At 56.1% G+C, this 21006-nt stretch overlaps 3 protein-coding genes across 3 annotated transcripts in view; 2 read left to right on the forward strand and 1 right to left on the reverse strand.

Moving 5' to 3' along the window:
* Positions 1-7955, forward strand: DUOXA1 (dual oxidase maturation factor 1). Its single transcript, XM_003420157.4, has 6 exons — positions 1-3790; positions 4121-4178; positions 4848-4982; positions 5259-5472; positions 5745-5962; positions 6650-7955. The coding sequence occupies exons 1-6, from the start codon at positions 3644-3646 to the stop codon at positions 6904-6906; spliced, it is 1029 nt and encodes a 342-aa protein (XP_003420205.1). The 5' UTR covers positions 1-3643; the 3' UTR covers positions 6907-7955.
* DUOXA2 (dual oxidase maturation factor 2) lies at positions 6357-12240 on the reverse strand. Its single transcript, XM_023539081.2, has 6 exons — positions 11753-12240; positions 10402-10459; positions 10015-10149; positions 9542-9755; positions 8813-9027; positions 6357-8432 (listed from the first exon to the last, which is right to left on the reverse strand). The coding sequence occupies exons 1-6, from the start codon at positions 11897-11899 to the stop codon at positions 8263-8265; spliced, it is 939 nt and encodes a 312-aa protein (XP_023394849.1). The 5' UTR covers positions 11900-12240; the 3' UTR covers positions 6357-8262.
* The window catches only part of DUOX2 (dual oxidase 2), a 23765-nt gene continuing 14729 nt past the window's right edge, over positions 11971-21006 (forward strand). Inside the window, exons 1-15 of the mRNA XM_023539080.2 lie at positions 11971-13145; positions 13392-13475; positions 13732-13896; positions 14684-14871; positions 14989-15190; positions 15318-15484; positions 15927-15987; positions 16093-16189; positions 16636-16726; positions 16977-17079; positions 17852-18015; positions 18996-19171; positions 19403-19521; positions 20454-20591; positions 20818-20931. Of these exons, the coding sequence (XP_023394848.2) occupies positions 13076-13145; positions 13392-13475; positions 13732-13896; positions 14684-14871; positions 14989-15190; positions 15318-15484; positions 15927-15987; positions 16093-16189; positions 16636-16726; positions 16977-17079; positions 17852-18015; positions 18996-19171; positions 19403-19521; positions 20454-20591; positions 20818-20931 (1939 nt within the window). The 5' untranslated portion in view covers positions 11971-13075. The remainder of the gene's footprint in view (positions 13146-13391; positions 13476-13731; positions 13897-14683; positions 14872-14988; positions 15191-15317; positions 15485-15926; positions 15988-16092; positions 16190-16635; positions 16727-16976; positions 17080-17851; positions 18016-18995; positions 19172-19402; positions 19522-20453; positions 20592-20817; positions 20932-21006) is intronic.

Here is a 21006-nt window from a genome sequence, read left to right on the forward strand (position 1 = left end):
CCTACACCCTTTCATGGAAATGTAATGGCTTCTGTCTAGGTGCTGTAAATAAAAAATCCTTGGCTTGATAATCATCTGCGTTAAATATCGCTACCACAGATTTTACAAGTTAATTTTATCCACAAATTCTTAGTTACTCATCTTCAGCTAGGGTTGAAATGGATGTTTCTGATTCCATTAAACATGATCATTCATGCTTGGGTCTTTGCTAGTTTTGGAGACTCCAACTATGAGAAGAAAATTTTGTGAAATCACTACAAATTGATGTAGTTGGTCAAATCCCTCCCTGCCCTGTCCTTAAACCCAGCACTGGTGACACTCAGTTAATGTTGAACCGAAGAAAGTGGAGAATGAAGTACAGCTATAGGGCAATGAGGAAGCATAGCTCCCTCTTGTGTGTGAAGTCAGAAGGAACCATTGAAAGGAAAAGAACTCACTCATTCAGATAGTCCTTTGTTTGGTACATGTCCAGAACCTGATTACTATCTGCTGTGTACAACTTGGAAGGAGAGGGGATGCAACAATGGGAAGACAAAACCTCTTCCCTCCAGGAGCTTAGAGTCTAATGGGAAGACAGATGTTCAGACAGTTACGGTACCATGTAGTGGTTGTGATCATGGAGGTATGTCCAAAATGCAATTAGAATGTTAGAGGTGGGAACATCCAGATTGGCCCGATGGCGTCAGAGGAACCTTCACAGAAGAGGTAACACAAGCTGAGACCTGAAGAGTGGAAAGCAGTTTGCCAAAAGGATGAGAACATTCTAGGCATATAAAAGGAAATAGTATTACAAGGGCATTGAAGCTTGAAAGAGCACGTCATGTTGAGGGAGAGGCAAATAGTTCAATATTGTTAGAGATTTTGCTGAGCAAAAAATGAAGATGAACAGCTAAGTGGGACCAGATCATGACAGACTTTATGTGTGATGATGAGGTTAGATTTTCCCAGAAATCATTACGAGCAGGGAAGTAAAATGATTATGTTTGCTTGTTTAAAAAAAAATTATTCAGCCAGCAGGCAAGGGATGATGAAACTGAATTAAGGCAGAGGCAGTAAGGATGGAAATGTGCAAATGGTTTCAAGAATATTTAGGAGGTAAAATGGCCCAGGTCTCTGTTTTATTTAATTGATGGGGTGGTGAGGCCACCAAAGAGAGAAAGGATAAAAAGCAGGATAGGAACAATGCATTTAGTTTTAAAAAAAACCTGTTAAATTTGAAGCATCAGTGGAACACCCAAGTGAAAATGTTCACTGGGCAGTTGGCCTTTTGAGTTTGGAGTCCAGGTAGGAAACCTACCTGGAGAGGTAGACTTGAGAGACATCAGCCATGGCAATGGATGACATTGCCCAGGGAATCTTGCAGAGTGATAAGAGAAGAGAGCCAAAACATTATCCTGGAGAGCGTCGACATTTAAGAGCGAGGAAGGAGACAGGAGACCCAAGAGACTATGGTGGCATGGAGGCCCATGGAGAAGTTTGAGGAAAGAGGGAGTGGTCCACAGTGTCAGATACCACAGAGAGGTCAAGAAGGATGAAACGTGAAAACTGCCCTTTGTCTATAACGCTTAGTGGCTTAACGGGAAGGTGGAGATGGGGAGAAGCCAGGTTGCAATGGCCTGAGGAGATAAGAGTGTGAAAATAGCTGTAGAGACTCTTCTTTCAAAAAAGCCTGGCCGTGAAAGGGAGAGAGTCAGATAGGGTAGTAGCTGGAGCGGACCCAGAGGTGTCAAGAGAGAGGGTTCTTTTTGTTTTCTTAAAATGGGAGAAATTTATGCATATGCTTGTGGGAAGGAACCGGCAGAGAAATGGAAGCTGAAAGACCGTGGAGGGTAAAAGAAAACTGGTGAGAAGGTGGTGGAGAAGGTGGGCAGGACTGGGATGCAGAACCCAAGAGGATGGATTTGCAGCACTGGAGAAAGAAGGAACACCTGTTCCCCTGAGATGGAGGCGGCAATTGAACAGTTAAGGGAGGAAAAAAAAAAAAAAAAAAGCAAAAACTTCATGTAAAAATGAGACTCAGAGGTTATGTGACTTGCCCAAAAGACAGGACTAATAACTAAATGTGTCTTCTGTCTCTTTGTCTGATACCATGCTATCCCCAGCAGTAGCACAGGGAGGTGGCCAGCTTGGAAGGAGAGGGGCAGGCTGGGAGCTGGGGAGTATTGTAGGAGAATCACAGCATACTGAACTAGAAGGGACTTGGATATCCAATTACAGATGAGGAAATGAGGGTCAGGGAAGTTGTCACTTGTGTGTCCAGTGTTATAGAATTAGTCAATGAAGAACTGAAACTAGACCCAGAACCGATTCCAGCCCAGGGCTCTCTTTCTCCAAGGATCGCAGAAAGAGATAAATGAAGTAATGAAATGACCCTTCCCTCCCAACCTGGTAGCTTCAATTTATTGATATTACTCTGTTCCAGGCACTATTCTTAGCATTTTACATACACAATCTCATTTCGTCCTCACAGTGAGCCTATGACATAGACATTATTATCCTCATTTTTCAATAAAGCGAAGTCTCTGTACAGGTTAAGTGACTTGCAAGAGGCAGGGGCAGAACCTAGGGCCGCGTGACTCCAAAGCTGCTTCTCTCACTATATTGCTCAACAAGGCCCCACAGGGTCAGACTATAAGCTATGGAACCTCCTGGGAAAACTGAGACCTGGTACAGATCACACTTAGGGAAATGAGCAGAGCCGGGATCATTGATTCTAAGATGCATTTTTCTCTACTCTTCATTGGGGTGTGTCTTACAAGCCAATGGCTATCACAGTTTAATTGACAGCATTGTTCTTTCTTTGTGGCACATAAAATAATAGTATCTTGCATCTATTCTGCCTAAGACTTAACAAAATATGGTAAGCTCAGGTACCATTTTCCAATCTTCTGTCTGCAAAGGGAAGATGGAGGCCAAACTAGCTGAGATCAGGGGAGGGGCAGAAAAGACCAAAGCCAAAGTCTGAGCTGAAACGAGGCCAGGGGATTTAAGTAGAAGAGAAGGGCCAGTGTTGGTGATGTGTGGGGCAGAAGGCCACCTGGCCCCAGCACTGTGCCTGGTGGAAGACAAGTGACCCTTCAGTGCTTACCGAGGTGAATTCAGTTAAGCGTAATTTGTTCTGGAGTTGCTGGAACAGCAGCCAGGGTGCTTGAGAAAGCTGGACAGACCAGTGCGGGCGGTGCCAGGTTTGGGAATCAGCCCTCTGATGATGTAGTTGTCTGGTCTTTGTTCCTTTGGGGACTGTGGAAGAAAACCAGTCTTTTTGTAACCTGTATTATCTTTCACCCTTATGCCTTCGCTTGATAGTAAATACAGCACTTTTTATGTTCTGTGATCTCTCTGCCTGTGCTGTAGGCCTGAGGGAGATAAAAGAGAATTATATTTCTTAAGACAGTCCCAGAGGAAGCAGAGAAACCCCCAGGGTAGTGGCAGTGCTGATTTAAGGGACCTGGGGGTTAGGGACCACAGGGCAACAGAGAGTGATTGCCAAGGCACTGAAATGTCAGCTCCCGCGAAGAGGGACCTGGTCTGTTGTATTCTCTGCTCCGTCTCCAGCTCCAAGAACAGTGCCTGGTACACACACGACACGCCTTAATACCTGGTGTTCTACGCAGCCTCTCCATCCGCCGCAACCCTCACCAAAATGGCTGCTTTGGGACACACGTTCCCCTTCTATGCTGGCCCCAAGCCGACTTTCCCAATGGACACCACCTTGGCCGTCATCATCACCATCTTTCTGACAGCACTGGTCACCTTCATCATCATCCTGCCTGGCATTCGGGGCAAGATGGTGAGAAACAAACCTGGCCCTGGAGACCCCAGCCCCAGAAAGACCTCGGCTTCCGGGTGGGGGTCCAGTCCCCCTGACTACAGCCAAGTTCAGGAAAAAGATTCCAGCACCTGACAAACGTGTTCATACCACACCACACCCTAGTATAACGCCCACCCCCATTCATTGATTCAAGAGATAATTATTGAACACCTACTATGTGCCAGACAAGCTGACTTTCACTGACCAAGTGACCACAATTTTAGAGGCACCCCCACCAGTTTTGGCAAGAAGAAGGGTGGGCTTGGATGGAGGGCACACCTTACTAAACCCACCCACCCTGTGACTCAGAGGCTGTTCTGGCTGCTGAGGGTGGTGACCAGCTTATTCATCGGGGCTGTGATCCTGGGTGAGTGCTAAGCGCAGCCGACTAGGGCACTTGCCTTCATCCCACCTAGTTCCCCAAGTCTGCTTCTCCTCTCCAGGCTTTCCTTCCCCACAGCAGCCCCTGCTTCAGCTGACCTTCCAAACTGTCCCCATGACTCCCTGCCTGAAGCCTGTGCCCCCACTTTTATTCTCGCCCTGAGGGGTGCAGACCCCTGGGGAAACCATGCTGGAGGCATCTCCCCAACCTTCCTAACTTTAGTTAGTAGGGAGCAGGTCAAAGTAACTCTGTGGGGAGAGGACCCCTGGAGACAGGAACGGAGGAAATGGAGGAGGGCTTCTTGCTTTGCTTTGGTGATCAGGCAGATAGGAGAGACGAAAGGTCTCTCTGCTGAAACTGTGTTTGCCTGTTGGTTGATTATGTTAATGCTTCCTCTCCTGGCTACCTGAGTGGCTCTCCTCAATGGCGGGGGGGGGGGGGGGCAGACAAGCAGAGTGTGACCAAGGGAGATCTTGGACTCTGACCCATTTATTCCTCCCACATATTGTTTGTGGATTTAGCATGCACCAGGCCCTGGGCTATTAACTGTGTATGCAGTTAAGAGCAAACCAAACATGGACTCCTTGTAGTGCTCCAATCCAGTGATGACTGGACCCCCCTGAGTGTCCATATGTCCCGACTTCCCAACTGCAGCTGTGAATTTCAGTTCTGAGTGGTCTGTGGGCCAGGTCAGCACCAATACGTCATACAAGGCATTCAGCTCTGAGCGGATCAGTGCCAACATTGGGCTACAGGTCGGGCTGGGAGGAGTCAACATCACGCTCAGAGGTGAGGATCTTACCTGCGGGGGGGGGGGAAGGGAAGGTTCTGCTCTGTGTCTTTGGGGTCTCTGTTTGGTGTGGTCCAAGGAGCTACAGGATGTCTGTGCTGATGTGTGGGTGTTGGGGGGATGGAAGGGAGGAAAATTCAGAGGCCTTAGAAGCTGGTGTTTCTCACCTGAGCCCATCTGTTATCCCTCTGCCCAGCATGGGTGAGCCCCTGTCCAGGTGAATGACCACACTGTGGCCCTGGGGCCCCTGATGAGCACAGCTGACTGTTCCCTAGGGACCCCAGTACAGCAGCTGAATGAAACCATCAATTACAACGAGGGATTCACCTGGCGCCTGGGCGAGAACTATGCTAAGGAGTATTCAAAGGCACTGGAGAAGGGGGTGCCCGACCCTGTGCTCTACCTGGCTGAGAAGTTCACCCCGAGCAGCCCATGTGGCCTGCACCACCAGTACCGCCTGGCAGGACACTACACATCAGCCACGCTGTGGTGAGTATGGGAAGGGGTGGGGGATGGAGGCCCTGCTGGCTTAGACCCAGGAATGCGGTTTTATTCATCCCCGCTACTCATGTGGAGGTCGCTGGTGGGACAGGCTGGCACCTGTCATCATGGAGCTTGGCTAGGGGAAGCCCATGGGCAGGAATCCCTACCTCACACCTTTGGGTCATCCCTGGGTCGCTGAGCCTCCACCTGGGCCCCTCCAGCTCCACCAGCAGGCAGAGGTGCCCTGGGCCAGCCCTCACCAGGTTCTGGCTCTCCAGGGTGGCATTTCTCTGCTGGCTGCTGACCAATGTGATGGTGTCCATGGCTGTGCTGGTCTATGGTGGCCACATGCTGCTGGCCACAGGCATATTCCAGCTGTTGGCACTGCTCTTCTTCTCCATGGCCACTTCACTCACCCCACCCTGTCCCCTGCACCTGGGCACTGCCATACTGCACACCCACCATGGGCCTGCCTTCTGGATCACATTGGCCACAGGTGAGGCCCAGCCCTGAAGACAGCACTAGAGGGCTCAGGACAGGGAGAAACGGCCAGAGACTGTCATGATGGTGGGGTTGAGGGTCAGCCTGGGAGCCAGGGCTGCCTTTCCCCTCTTTAAAGCACCATCCCTCTTACCTCTCTCATCTCCTGGATTTCTCTCCTCAATCCCAAGCCCCCTCCCTCCTCATTTCTGCCCACTCCCCTGTATCTTCTCTGTCTCTGCTGTGTCCTTCATCTCCCAGCTCTCTCTTCACCCAGCTCCTTCCTAAAACTTCCAGCCCCATGTCCCCCCCACCTCCTCCTAGCATCCTCTGAGCCCCCCAGTCCTAGACCCCTCCTCTGTCCCTGCCTCACATGGCCCTAAATTGTCCTGCAGTTTACTGTCCTCTCCCTAGGTCTGTCCCCCCACCCCACCCTGTAGCCTTCTCTGTGCTTCCTCCTCTGTGCTCTGTTCTCAGAGCTCATTCTCTGTCAGGATGTAACTGAAAGAGTACCGAGCTTGGAGTCCAGAAAGTCAAAACAACAGAGCCGAACCAGCTGTATGGCCCCAAGCCAGTCACCTCTCTGAGCCTGAGAAGCAAGGACACTAGGTCTTCCTTAGTTGTTCAGCTGCTCCTAGGAGAAGATATCCTTGGGACAGGATTACTGGTGCTAAGGCAGGACACCTGTTGCCCTTGTCCCCAGGACTGCTGTGTGTGTTGCTGGGCCTGGCCATGGCTGTGGCCCACAGGATGCGGCCCCACAGGCTAAAGGCTTTCTTCAACCAGAGTGCAGATGAGGATCCAGTGCTGGAGTGGAGTCCTGAGGAAGGGGGACTCCTGAGCCCCCGCTACCGATCCATGGCTGAGAGTTCCAGGACCCAGGACATCCCCCTGTCACGGGCTTCCTCTGAGGCGTGCTGTGAGGAGGAGCACTCTAAGGAGCCTGACTGTGCCCTATGACATTCTTCTGATAGCCACCTGGACTTCTGACTGGGCTCCAGACCTCATTACCCGCCCCCCAAAAAAGATGAAACCCTTTGGCATCCAGTTGATTCTGACTCGTAGCAAGTCTATAGGACAGGGTAGAACCGCCCCATAGTTTCCAAGGAACGCCTGGTGGATTCAAACTGCCAACCTCTTGCTTAGCAGCTGTAGCTCTTAACCACTACACCACCAGGTTTTCCTCTTTGGAGCCCCAGAAAAGCACCAGAGCCACCCACAAGTGGGTGTATCAGGCACCCAGCTCCAATCTGTAGGTGGGTAGAAAGAGGGGGCTTCATGCACTGATGCTATAAAAGAAAAAAAGCCCCGAGGTGCTGTACAGACATTCAGGAAGCACATAACCCTGTTGCATGGTCAGGACCAGGCAGGGAGCTGCCCAAGCTTCTTGCACACAGCAAGCCTACCTTTTCTTGATGCTGTGCCTCTTTGAGTGCCCTTGACATTCACTGAAGCCCAGCTTCACCCACATAAGGTATGTGTGTAGGGGGGTTACAGTGTGATTTTCCTTTGGTCCTTCTCATCCCTCTACACCCTGTTTCCCTTTTTCCTGGGCCTGTTTTGTTCTTCCTTTATTTCTATGCCTGGTGTGACCTCTAGGTGCAATGAAAGACAGCACCGTGTCAAGAGACCTAACTTCTCCTCCCAGGTCAAACGTTAACCAGCTGTGCCACCTTCTCTCTGAGCTCACTTTCGGGATTTGCCAAATAAGATTGTAACCCTTGCCAAGGATCTAAAAAACTCCAGGATTTACATTTTTATGCCTTGCTGACATCTGCCTAGGCCCTTACACACCACCGCAAAAGGAGCCAAGTGTGAGGAGTTCCTGAATAAACTTCAAAACTCAATTCCTCCCCAGTCCGACCCTCAGCGGGGAGAGTGAGCGTCAGCTCCGGTCGTACCCCTAGGGTCCCCCACTAGAGGGCGCCCCGTCCCAGAGCAGTTCCTGGATTACGCCGGATTCTCCTAACCCAGAAAACCCTTTCCCTCCGGCTTTGCAGAAAGGCAAAGGAAAAGAGTGTCCTAGGCTCTCCCAGCGAAACCGCCGGAGAGCGCGTCCCCAAGAGCCTGGAGAAGCCATGGAAATCAAGGGGAAAAAAATTAAAAAAAAAAAGAAAAAAGTTTATTTACAGCTCATCCTGGGAGGCTCTTTCCCGGGGGCTTGCGGCGGTGTCCCAGGTCCGAGGCTGCCTGCCCTTCCCGCAGGCACCCACAGCGCTGGGCGCCTCTCCGAGTTCTCAAGGTCCGGGCCCAGAGGGCGCTGCTTCCTGGCAGTCATGGCCTGAGGCGGGACCGGAGTCCGGGCTTGCGTCCCCTTCACAGGCGAGTGGTGGTCTGTAAGTTTGGCTTGCTGAGGATGAGCGGCGAGCCCCCTTTCGCCTGGCCTTCAGGGTCTTTGTCGCTTCGGTCCAGGAAGATGCGAAGAGCGCCGGGCCGCGCGTAGTGGAGACCGACCACGGCCCCTCCGAGGAGGAGACACAGGATGCCTGGGGCAACGCGACTGGAGTAAAGGGGGCGGCCAGGGCTCCCAGCCTGCCAGAGGCCGGCCTGCCCTCCCCATCTGTGGGTGCCACCCCTCGCGTTTCCCTCCCAACACACACTGCAGAAAGCCCTCTAATGTGGACTCTGTGATGCACGGGTTCACCTACTGACTGGGGCAACATAGCCCTTTTGTCCCCCGCCCCCCGCCCCAATCCTCATCTGTAAAGCGGGCACGATAGATAGGGCCCACCTCTACGAAATGAGCTATGGAGAGCGACCAGTTAGGCAGGAGATGTGAACGCGCTTTAAGCTGGAAGGCCCACACCAGGTGCAAACCCCGGCCCCACCTGCCCTCCCCGAACCGGCCCCGCGCCTCGGTCCTCACCGGTGGCTAGTGTGACCCAAAAGGCGGCGCCATAGTGAGCGGTGAGCGTAGCGGAGCCGAGGCGGAGCGGGCAGAAGGGCACGCTGGAGATGGAGGCGAAGGTGAAGACGGCGAAGAGCGTGAAGGCGCCGGTGGTCAGCAGCGCCAGGCCTCCGTAGAGAGGCACCGGCATAGAGAGCAGCGCGTTGGAGAGGAGCCAGAGGCAAAACGCCACCCTGCAGGAGGACCGGCGGCGCCTTGAGCGGGGAGGACGCGCCCCGGCCCCACCCGGGGACTCTGGAGGGAGGAGGCCGCTTCAGGTCTGAAGCGGAACTTTCCATCACCTGCCTCCTTGAGCTAGGGCCCAGGGAGCCAGCAAGGGGCTGTTGGAAGCAGGTCGCTAATTACTGCGTGGGATTCTTCCAGACCACTGGGTTCCCCACAGCCTTGACCCACTATGTCCCTACCCCAGAGCGAAACTCCGGGGCTTGGATGGCAGAGGCGAAGGCTCAGGGGGATCCCGGGCGGGGCGGGGGAAGGGAAGCGGGCTCTAGAGCTTTAGGCCGTTGCTGGGTCTCTCCGGATTCCGACGGTCTGTATGGATCTCGTGACCTTCTGACCCCGAGAGGCATAATTCTCAGTCAGTGCGCATTGGGCGATGACTGGAGCGCGCCTCCGAGTACCCCATCCCCTCTTCACACAGACCCCCTGTGCCCCTCGACGCGCGCAGAGCCTTCCTCCAGCGCTCACCACAGCAGGGCCGAGGCGTAGTGTCCCGCCAGGCGGTAGCGGTGGTGGAGTCTGCAGGGGCTGCTGGGCGAGAACTTCTCCGCCACGTAGAGTACCGGGTCCGGCAGCCCCTTCACTAGTGCGTACGCGTACTCCTCGGCGTAGTTCTTGCCCAGACGCCAGCTGAACTGCTCGTTGTAGTCAATGGTCTCGTTCAGCTGCTGCACTGGGGTCCCTGCGGAGGGCGGCGGGGTAAAGGGTCTGCGTGCGGCGTGGGCCAGGGGCAAGTGGGCGGATTCGGATAGGAACGTGGGAGTGGGGCGTCCACGGCGAAAGAAATGCGTTTGGCGGAGGCTGGGGAAAACATAAACTCACGAGAGCCAAAAACTCTTTGAGCCTGTGCGACTTAGGAGGTCCTCTAGCTGCCCCCCACCACACTCCCCCAAAGCCGGGTCGGCCAGCCTCCGGAGTTGGCTTCGCCCCAGCCTCCTCACCTGTGAGTGTAATATTAATGCCCTCCAGGCCCACTTGCAGACCGACACTGGCCCTGACACGCGCTGCACTGAAGGCCTTGTAGGACGTGGAGGCGCTGACCCTACCCACGAACCATTCAGCGCTGAAGTGCACGGCTGTGAGGAGAAGAGCACGGTGGGGGAGGGGGGATGGCATTAGAAGAGTGATGATGGGACACTGTGCAGAGAGGTGGGGGTCTAGGGGTCCAGTGTGGCGTGCTTAGTAAGGGCAGAAGAGTGGGCGCCAGGAAGAGCCCGGAGAAGGGGGAGAGTGAGGGGGGCCAACCCGGCTCCCCATTTTCCCAGCAGACCTCTGCCCCTCTCCCGCCTCACTCCAGGTCCTGACCCCTCCCTGCACCACACACTCACCCACAATTTCAGCTCCGATGAACAGACTGAGAATAATTCTCACCAGCCAGAACCAGCGCTGGAGGAACAGGCACCAAAATCAAGTCTAGGCACTGACCACCTAGCGCCCCGAGACCTCCCACGACCCCAGCCACGACGGCTCTTTAGAGCCCAGGCGCCTGGATCTCTGGCTGCACATCCTCCTCCCAGTTACATTCCTAGTGTTTTGAATGTAACTCAAGACCTGACGGCCTCGGCGCTTCCCCAGCTCGCCTGAGCACGCCAAGACTGACCCTGGCCGCCGTAACCGCGCGGCTGCCCCGGGAAGTTTCCCATCCAGCTGAGCCGCACAGCGATCTGACCTGACACTCCAGCCTCAGGAAGCAAAAAACCAAAAGCTTTTTGAGCCTGTGACTCGAATAACTTTTGTTTTTTTGACTTTTATGACTTCACTTGTTTGCTTTCCCTGGAAGTCCCTCCTGGTCCAACATTTCTGGTCATGGGCTTCTGCCTCCCCAGTACCTTTCCAGGTCTAAGGCGCAACCCAGGCACCTATGCCTTGCGCTCTCTTGCCCCCTTCCCTCCTCCATTTGTCTGGGGCTCTGGTCCAGCCTCCTCCTCGGGTCACTGCTTGCCGGGGCTCAGTGAGTCCAGAAGTGTTAGGCAGGCAGGGGTCACCTCCCCCAGGAGAGGGAGGCTGGAGGGCCTGATCACCAAGGAGGGGAGGAGACGGGAACACAGCCTCTCAGATACTTGTAGGTGCACTAATTCCTGGGGAAACCAACACACATAAAGAGGTGAGGATGCTGGGTCCTCCAGACTTGAAAAAACCACAACCTAGGTTGGGGGATGGTTGAGGGGAGAGTCTAAGGAAATGCACCCACTGTGCTACAAATTTCAGACGTGTGCGGGATGGGGACACCTGTGCACATGAGTCTCAGCCCAGCGCACAGTGGAAACGCCGCAGCCTGAACTGCCGGCTGTCTGTCCAAACGCCTCTTGGTCCAAGGTCGTGACCAGAGGTCAGGATGGGATGGAGCTGTAGTTCGGGAAGAGGTGGGAAGCCAGGCAGCTCGTGAGGCCGAGAATCAGCCACAGGTTGCTGCACTGGGTGCCGACTCGCTGCAGCAGCCTCTTTAACTCCCCCGCTGGGTCAGTTTCCAGGCTGCCTTGGACCGGGAGCTCTCTCTGTGCTTGGGAACGGATGCTAGGTGTGCCAGACTTTTGTGTCTGCTTTACCTGTGCCTCAGTTTGACCGTGGGTGGAGACCCTTGCCACAGTCTCACTGTCCTGGATCCCCGAGAGAGAGAAGCTGTAATGACTCTTCCCCCCACCCCTCACCTTCAGACCCTGGCTTCTAGGGCCCCCTTACCGAGCGGCCGCGGATCCCAGGCAAGATGGCCAGGAAGCTGGTGGCCAAGGCTAGGAACACCAGAATGACGATGAGCAGCGGGACGCTGAAGCCGGCGGCAAGCCGGGACCCGGGGTAGAAGGGTAGCTCGCCGTCCCAGAGGGTCATGCTGTGACCGGCCGAGCGCTGTGCGCTGGCGGGCAAGCTGAATCTGCCAGGAGGAAGGAGAACGCCTACTTGTGGTCTGCAAGGCTGATCCGCTTCACTTTCCTCCCTAGTGTAGGCGGCCGAAGTCTGAGCCCCGAGGGCTGCCCTCGAGCCCTCGGGGTTAGCCGGCCAGTGGATTTATTTCTCAGTGACCGTGGCCAGTTGTTTTCTGGACTCTATGGGCTCGCGCTGCATTCGTAAGGAGCGTGGGACCCGGACCCTTCTTATAGCATCCTTTTATAGGGTGGCGTGCCGCGCTGGTGTCACCGCCTGACGCTGGGGTCTGAGCGGGAAGGGGTGATGCAAATGAGGGGCGGAGACCGCCATGTAAATACGAGGAAGCCCCGCCTCCGCAGCAGGAAGACAAATCCGCAGTCCCACAGCTCACACCAGGCGCAGGGCTGGCCTGAGAGGACACCCGCGCGGGGGGCAGTCTGAGCACCCAAAGAGGAGGGTAAGAGTGCGGCCGGCGACGCTGAGGAGCTGGTGCGCTGGGCGGAAGGCCTGGAGCAGAGGCAAGAAAAGAAACGAAGCTTCCTATTGGAAATAGGACGTCTGAACCCGACCAAGGCCCTAGGCCAGAGGTTGGACCGGGGTTTGGGGCCTGACCTTCTCAGCCCTCGCCCTTCCACCCCTGCAGTTGAGTTTCGGGGTTTCCTCCCACTTATCGCCCGGCACAATGGGCCTAACTGCGGGAGGAGGCCGGTGGGTCCCGGCTCCGGCTCAGCTCACGCGCCTCTTGCCTGCCTGGTCCCCGCTAGAAGTGGTTGGTGCCTCGGGGCTGAGAGGAGAGGAGAGGATTCAAGGCTTTGGGTGCGTCCTGGGAGGCTGGAGGCAGGTCCTTCCCGGGCTGACATGCCCTAGAGGACTCTTGCCCATGGGTTCCCGTGGCGGAGGATAGCTTTCCGACCGGTTTGGGGGTTGGAGACCAGCAACAGTGCCTCTAGGGCTGCTAGGTGTCCTGGAAAGAGTGGCGGGCAGATCCAGTCCTCGGTGGTGCTTCTGACGGCTTCGTTCCCAGAGCGGAAATAGTTGGCGCCTTCTCCTCCTGTGCTGACTGTCGGCATCGGAGCCGGGGGTGCGGTGGGGTGGGAACGTCAGCTCTGTGTCTCTCACCTCCCAGGCCGCAGGGTCAGCATGCTCCCCGCAAGGCCAGACGCTCTGCTGCTCCTGGGAGCTCTGCTGACTGGACCCCTAAACCCAGCGGGTAAGTATCAGGCTTTACCGGCTGCGGGATGTCACCCAGTATCCCTGGGAGTGGAGGAAGGGAGAGGTGCCTGAATGTCGGGTCAGATTACTGTGCGGCTCAGCCCGATGGGAACGTCCCAGTGCGGCCACAGGTGCCGCCGCTTGGGTCCGGTTGAGGATGCTCGGCGAGCTGGGGAAGCGCCGTCGGGTCTCTGAGGGGCAGCTGAGAAGCTGGCGCCGACCAAGCTGCTCTCTGAGCCCACAGGCGCCCAGGACGCACTGACCTGGGAAGTGCAGCGCTATGACGGCTGGTTCAACAACCTGAGGCACCACGAGCGAGGTGCTGCGGGTGCGTCTCGGGGATTGAGCGGGCGGGGCAGACCGCTGGCGGAGAGCAGGGCCGCGGGAGCGAGCGCGGACCGACTGGGAGAGCCCGCGGCCGGCGGCCTGCTGCCTGCTGCCTGCGCGGCCCCTCTCCTGCCCTCCTGGGGCCAGGAGACCCCGGGGAGAAGAGGTTTGGGCGGCGGGAGGAGACAGTAGGGTGACATTTGGAGGTTTGGTGGGGACGGGTGTTCTGACAGATCCTCGCTCCCTGCCTCCCGCAGGCTACCGGCTGCAGCGCCTGGTTCCGGCCAATTACGCGGACGGCGTTTATCAGGCTCTCGGGGAGCCGCTGCTGCCCAACCCGCGCCGGCTCAGCGACGCCGCCACGCAGGGGACAGCAGGACAGGCATCGCACCGCAACCGCACGGTGCTGGGGGTCTTCTTTGGTGAGGACAAAAATGGCGGGGGAATTGCTGGGGTCGCCGGGCGCTCAGCTCACCGCTTAGGGAGAGGGGCTCTGAGACCTCTGTGCGAGTCCCCAGGAGACGGACACGCGAGTCGCAGCCACATCCTTCCCCCAAGTGGCACTTCGAGGCTGTCTTCTCTCCTTCCTCTCAGAAGGATTTGGGGATGTCAGTACAGGGATATTTGCTGCCCCAATTTTTTTCTTACCCTCACCCCAAACCTGGGCATGCCACTGGCCCCCAGTTCTTAAGAGCAGAGTACCCCGCCACTCTCCGCAGAGAAGAGGGGGGAGGCAGGATCTGCTAGGATATTGTGGGTTGGTTTGGCGGAGCACTTACATTACTTACATTATTTTAATTCTCTCAACAACCTTATGAGGTGGGTGGGTTCATGGGGAGATTAGAAACTTGAGGTTCACTGAAGCTAAGTCGAGGAGCTCTGGTGGCGCAGTGCTTAAGCGCTAGACTGCTAACCAAAAGGTGGGTTGGAACCCACCAACAGCTCTGAGGGAGGAAAATGGGGCAGTCGGCTTCTGTACACACTGCAGCCTCGGAAACTCTATGTGTCAGTTCTACTCTGTCACTTGGGTCACTACCAGCCCCAATCCCCTCGATCGCAACGGCGGTTAAGTCGAAAAGCTAGAGGGGAAACTTGCAGTTGAGGCAGGTGGGGGCCTAGGGCGCTGTTTTTTGGCTCCTGAGAATCCTCGGGGCCGCCCGTGGGGGGCGCCGGGCACACACCGTTTGCTCACCGGTTTGCGCTCTGCAGGTTACCACGTGCTCTCGGACCTGGTGAGCGTGGAGAGGCCCGGCTGCCCCGCCGAATTCCTCAACATCCGCATCCCGCGCGGGGACCCCGTGTTCGACCCCGACCAGCGCGGGGACGTGGTGCTGCCCTTCCAGAGGAGCCGCTGGGACCCCGAGACCGGACGGAGCCCCAGCAACCCCCGCGACCTGGTCAGGCGAGGCGGGCGGCGGGGCGGGGGCCGCACGGGAGGCGGGAGAGGTGCCCCCCGACGACACCCCGGCCCTCCCGCCCCCTCCGCTGCCCCCCTCACCTGCCCGACCCCGCAGACCAACCAGGTGACGGGCTGGCTGGACGGCAGCGCCATCTACGGCTCCTCGCACTCCCGGAGCGACGCGCTGCGGAGCTTCTCCGGGGGGCAGCTGGCGTCGGGGCCCGACCCCGCCTTCCCCCGGGACGCACAGGACTCGCGGCTCATGTGGGTCGCGCCCGACCCCGCCACGGGCCAGCGCGGGCCCCGGGGGCTGTACGGTGAGGCCGCGGGGAGCGGGCGGGCGCGGCGACGGTCCGGGGCGCGGGGTCGGCCGGAGGGCGGGCGGGGGGGGCCCGCGAGGTCACGCCGCCGCCCGTCTCCTCCCGGCCCCCTCGTCCGATGCAGACTTCGGGGCGGAGCGCGGAAACCGCGAGCCCTTCCTGCAGGCGCTGGGGCTGCTGTGGTTCCGCTACCACAACCTGTGGGCGCAGAGGCTGGCCCGCGAGCACCCGCGCTGGGGGGACGAGGAGCTGTTCCAGCACGCGCGCAAGAGGGTCATCGCCACCTACCAGGTCAGCCGCACGCCCACGCCCGCGGCTTCCCGCGGCGCCCCCGGTCCTGTGGCGGGGGACTCCCACCCCCGCAGAGTCCCCATGCTCGGGCAACCCTCGCCCAGACGCACCCTTGCGCCCTTTTCCATGACCTCCCGGGGGAGAAGAAAAAGCCCCTGACAATTGCCGAGGGAAGCAAAGCGCTGTTTGTACAAGGGACTTCGCTCGTGGTTATTATTTAGCCCTGGCGCCTGCAGATCCCACCCAGTCTCACCTTGGCGACAGGCCTCCGCACCTGAGTAGCCTCGCCTTTCACTGCCCAGGCCTGGTCCTCAACTCCGCACCAGAGCTTCCCCTGGGCTCGGATCACCCACTCCTCCTCTCCCCGCCGGCCCCCTCCCCGGGTTTTCCATGTGAGCCTCCCCCTCCCTGCCTTTCTCCTCACCCTCTTCCTGCCCCTCAGAACATTGCTCTGTATGAATGGCTGCCCAGCTTCCTGCAGAACACGCCCCCAGAGTATGCAGGTGAGGGAATAGGGAGGGAGGACGGGAGTTTGGGGGGCGGTGTAGGGGGAGGTTGGGGTGGTTTAAGGGCTAAATTCTGTCCTCTCTCTTTTCCTCTTCCCCCAGGGTACCGGCCATTCCTGGACCCCAGCATCTCCCCGGAGTTCCTGGTGGCCTCTGAGCAATTCTTCTCCACCATGGTGCCCCCTGGAGTCTACATGAGGTGAGGGTGGGGGCTGGTGGTGAGAGACACAGCACGCTGGCAGAGTGAGGAGTGACCAGCCTGGGGCCTAAAGCATTTCACATACCTCCACAGATTGATGGGGGAAGGGAAGCAGAATTCCGGAGCCCTGAAACAGGACCCTGGGTAGAGAGTTAGATTTTAATAGGGAAATCTCCCCAGCTTTCCTAATGGCTGAACTTCAGCTGGTGAGAGCAGGGTTTGCCCTGCAGCTGGGTCACCCTCTTCCCTCCTTCTAGCCCCACTCGTTATGGACAAACAGCTCTCTCTACCTTCAATACACGCACATTGCAAATCCCTGCTGTGTTCAAGAACGTTAATGGGCCACCCGCAGTCCTGACCACCCCTCAGGAGTCCCTCACCCCACTTGATCCCATCTCAGCCTCTCCCTGAATTCCCTCACCACATCCTTGACTCCTCCTTTTCAGAAATGCCAGCTGTCATTTCCAGAAAGTCCCCAACAACGATTTTGACAGCTCCCCAGCTCTCAGGGTCTGCAACAGCTACTGGATTCGAGAGGTCAGCCTGGGGCCAGGGTCAGGGGAAGGTGAATCAAGGGCAGGCTCTTTACACAGGCTGGGAAAAACAACAGTTCTAGATCTTGGTGGGAGATGAAGGGCAGAGCGTGAGTGGCAGGTTATCCAGGGACAGCAGCTCAAGAGAAGCTAGGACTGCCTAGGACTCTGAGCGCCTGGGCTTTGAGAAGACAGAGGGCTGAGCTTCCTGGAGGGGCTCTAGACCTTACTTTGTATGTGTTGTTTGCTTCCAGAACCCCAGTCTGAACAGTGCCGAGGCGGTGAATCAACTGCTGCTGGGAATGGCTTCCCAGATTTCAGAGCTGGAGGACAGGATAGTGGTCGAAGATCTGAGGAGTGAGCACAAAGGGATGGGGGCCTGAAGCTGGGAGCCTGGAGACCCTTCTCAGTTAATCAGCAGGCAGACCCAGGGCACCAGCAATGTAGGAACGTGCGTGCAGGCACACACACACACACGCACACAGAATTCAGATAGCCACCAGAAGAAAAATGAATTTTGAGCTTTTTTCCACTTCTCTTACAGTTTAATGTTGCTTTTATTTTAAGTTACCTGTGTCTGTCTGAGTATGTGTGTGTCTGTGTAGTACCGTAATCTCTTTGGTATTTAGGTCTCTGAAGATTTTCATCCAGCCCTGTCTCAGAGTTAGTGGGTATGTTGTTGTATGCCATTGAGTTGATTCCAATTCATAGTGACCCTATAGAACAGAGTAGAACTGCCTATAGGGTTTCCTAGGCTGTAATCTTTATGGGAACAGATCACCAGGTCTTTTCTTCTGCGGAGCTACCAGTGGGTTTGGACCACTGACCTTTTGGTTAGCACCTGAGCGCTTAACCATTGTGCCAGCAGGGAGGTGTAGGACAGGGAATTTACTACTTGGTGACTAGAATAGTCTTGAGCTTAGGGGAAGAGTCTTGCCAGGAAAATTGCCCCTGATCACACATGGTGGTATTGGCCCCGCACCAAGGCCATTACTAAGGTCAGTGGGTACAGCCTGTATGTAGAGGAGCGCTGGGGGTGGAGACAGTGTCAACAGCCCCCTGTGAGGCTGCAGGGTGAAGGGGAGGGCTTAGAGGACTGGCCCATAGCCTTGTCCTCTATCCTGCTTAGATTATTGGCCTGGTCCTGGCAAGTTCTCCCGCACGGACTACGTGGCCAGCAGCATCCAGCGTGGCCGGGACATGGGGCTGCCCAGCTATATTCAGGCCCTGCTCGCCTTGGGCCTGGAGACTCCGAGGAACTGGAGTGACCTCAATCCCAATGTGGAGTCCCAGGTGAGGGCGGTAACAGAGTAACATGATAATAGCAGCTAAAGTTTCCAGTGGTGGAGACTGGCCCAAGTCCTTTACATACGTTGTTGTTATGTGTGTGTCCAGGCAGCCTACTGGTTGCTGTTGTGTGTTGTGGAATCAATTTCGACTCATAGTGACCTATCGGACAGGTAGAATTGCTCCACAGAGTTTCCAAGGCTATAATCTTTACGGAAACAGACTGCCCCATCTTTCTCCCATGAAGTGGCTGGTGGGTTCAAACCGCCAACCTTCTGGTTAGCAGCCAAGCTTTTAACCAGTACGCCACAAGGGCTCCTTTTAATCCACATAAGAATGTTATAAAGTAGATACAATAAAACCTGCAAAAGCCGGGACCTACGTAAGGCAGAAACCTGTGAGACAAGGAAAACTCAAATATTTTCCACTAAAACAAGCAATAGAAAAGCGGGAAGACTGCACCCTGTCAGAGGCAGAAAATTTGCAAGACCCAGAAAAACAAGGCAATCCAGTCCCATTGAGTTCCAGCTCTCACAGGTTTCACTGTACTGTCGTTATCCCTGTTTTAGGGACAAAATTGTAAATCCTACAGACCGGGTTCAAATTGAGGCCATCCAACTCCAGAGTATGTTCCTAGCCCCTGCATTGTGCCCTTCCTTCAGAATGGTTCCTGGCTTGGGTGCCATTGTCCTGTTCTTGCAGGGTCCCTCCCCACGGTAGGGTGCCCCTGTAGCTGCTGATGATAGTGATTAGGCAGTCTGGGTAGCAGTGGTCACAGCCATATCCTCAGGCACCTGCCTCATCACGGGCAGGGATACACGGGTCCTCCCATCAGACTTGCCACCCCACTACGGGGGCAGCTTAGGAAGTGGATACTCCCCAGGCCTGAGCAGCAGGGTCCTACAGGATCCTGTGTCTGAGGGCTATGGCAGCGGTGGCTGCTCTTCCCACTACACCCAAAGTCCTCACCTCCTCTGGTGCCCCAGGTGCTGGAGGCCACAGCTGCCCTGTATAGCCAGGACCTGTCCCGGCTGGAGCTGCTCCCAGGGGGGCTCCTGGAGAGCCACGGGGACCCAGGGCCCCTGTTCAGTGCCATTGTCCTCAACCAGTTCGTGCGACTGCGGGATGGTGACCGCTACTGGTTTGAGAACACGAGGAATGGGTAAGGCCTGCCTGAGGCCCCACCTCAGATTCCACCTCAGCCTGGGCCCTAGACCCTCTCCCTGGCTGTGGGCAACCCCCATCGGTCCCTGATTCCCAGCCTGCCTCAACACCTCATCCCCAGCTCCTCTGGGTCTCTTTCCTCATCTGGGTCCTTCAGCCCAGGGGTTGCTGGAGGCCTGCATCTCCTTCAGAGTCCCAACCAACTACTTACTGCCTTTCCCCAACTTAGGCTGTTCTCCACAGAGGAGATTGCAGAAATCAGAAACACCACCCTGCGGGACGTGCTGGTGGCTGTCACCAGTGTGGACCCTGGTGCCCTGCAGCCCAATGTCTTTGTCTGGAATGAGGGTGAGTGTCCAGGGAGAACATAAGTGACAGTGGCCAGAAGAAGGACCGAGTTGGAGAGGGATCACCTGGTGCTGTCCAGGGAGCCAGGCTTCCTGCAGGCCTGTCTGTGTAGGGCCGGAAAGTCTGCATTAGGCTGGTTCCTGCAGTAGGGCCTGGCCTGGCCTGTGGCCTGCACCCTGTGCTCAAGCTGGGGTGGATGCTGAGAGGTGGGATGTGGAAGGGGACTTTATTTTTTTATTAAAAGTTTTGTGAAAATATACACAGCAAAGGAGGCACCACTTCAACCAATGCTACACGCACAGTTCGGTGACATTGGTTCCATTCTTTGAGTTGTGCAACCATCCTCACCCTCTCTTTCTGAGTGGTTCCTCCCCTGTCAACATAAATTCACTGCTCCCTAAGTTTCCTATCTAATCTTTGAGTTGCTGTTGTCAATTTGACCCCATATAGATAATTCTTAAAAGAGCATAATGCTCAAGGCAAACCTTTTTTTACTGGTTAAGCTAAACTAGTGTTGGATTTTAAAATGACTTCGGGGGATATTTTTGCTTTAAGGTTAGAGGTTATCTCAGTGCAATGGTTTCAGGGGCTCATCTACCCCACATGGCTCCAGAAAGTGTAGAGTCCATGAGGACTTGAAATTCTGTTCTGCATTTTATCCCTTTTAGTCAGGATTCTTCTACGGAAACTTGGATCCAAATGTTCAGTAATGGTAGCTGGGCGCCATCCAGTTCTTCTGGTCTCATGGCAAAGGAGGCAGTTGTCCATGGAGGCAATTAGCCATACAACTGAATTTTTTGAGGGGCAGACGTTCCAGAGAGGTGGGCCTGATAGGACAGAGGATGTCTGGGTCCTTTACAAGACCGGAGAAGGATGCTTGGCCAAGGGGTGGGATCCTTGGGTTTTGAGGTCTTCTGGGCCTTCTCCCTCAGGCGCACCCTGCCGTCAGCCCCAGCAGCTCACAACCACAGACTTGCCCCACTGTGTGCCCCTGACTGTGTTGGACTACTTTGAGGGCAGTGGTCCTGGTTTTGGCATCACCATCTTGGCTCTCTGCCTTCTTCCCCTGGGTGAGTCCTCCACTCCCACCCCGTCTCTCTTCTCCTGGCTTCCCCCCTCCCTACAGTCTACCCTGCCCTTCATCACTGCTGGCCTGCAGGACTGGCTCCTTTGTACCTTGGCTCAATCTGAGGCCAGGCTCAGGGGACTTTGGGGAGGGAGGGAAAGCAGCCAAAGATTCAGTGAAGCTGCTAGCAAGGGGCCCCCTCCCTACTGGCTCCTTCTGATTCCCTTCAGTGAGTCTGCTCATCTCTGGGGTGGTGGCCTATTTCCGGGGCCGAGAGCGCAAGAAGCTACAAAAGAAAGGCAAAGAAAGCATGAAGAAGGAAGCAGCCAAAGATGGGGTACCTGGTAAGATGGGGTTGAGAGCACGGAGGGGCAAATGGGGGGGTCCCTGGGAGAAAGAACCAAGTTGTAGATGCAGGG

Source organism: Loxodonta africana, chromosome 10 (genome assembly GCF_030014295.1).
Source record: "Loxodonta africana isolate mLoxAfr1 chromosome 10, mLoxAfr1.hap2, whole genome shotgun sequence".
NCBI classification, from domain to species: Eukaryota; Metazoa; Chordata; class Mammalia; order Proboscidea; family Elephantidae; genus Loxodonta; species Loxodonta africana.

Excerpts from the sequence above, each read along its gene's own strand:
- DUOXA1 (XM_003420157.4), top strand. The coding sequence starts at position 3,644 with ATGGCTGCTTTGGGACACACGTTCCCCTTCTATGCTGGCCCCAAGCCG. Across the intron at positions 4,179-4,847 it reads CATCGGGGCTGTGATCCTGG|CTGTGAATTTCAGTTCTGAG; the intron begins GTGAGTGCTAAG and ends TCCCAACTGCAG. Across the intron at positions 5,473-5,744 it reads TACACATCAGCCACGCTGTG|GGTGGCATTTCTCTGCTGGC; the intron begins GTGAGTATGGGA and ends CTGGCTCTCCAG.
- DUOXA2 (XM_023539081.2), bottom strand. The coding sequence starts at position 11,899 with ATGACCCTCTGGGACGGCGAGCTACCCTTCTACCCCGGGTCCCGGCTT. Across the intron at positions 9,756-10,014 it reads CATTAATATTACACTCACAG|GGACCCCAGTGCAGCAGCTG; the intron begins GTGAGGAGGCTG and ends CGCCCTCCGCAG. Across the intron at positions 9,028-9,541 it reads TACGCCTCGGCCCTGCTGTG|GGTGGCGTTTTGCCTCTGGC; the intron begins GTGAGCGCTGGA and ends GTCCTCCTGCAG.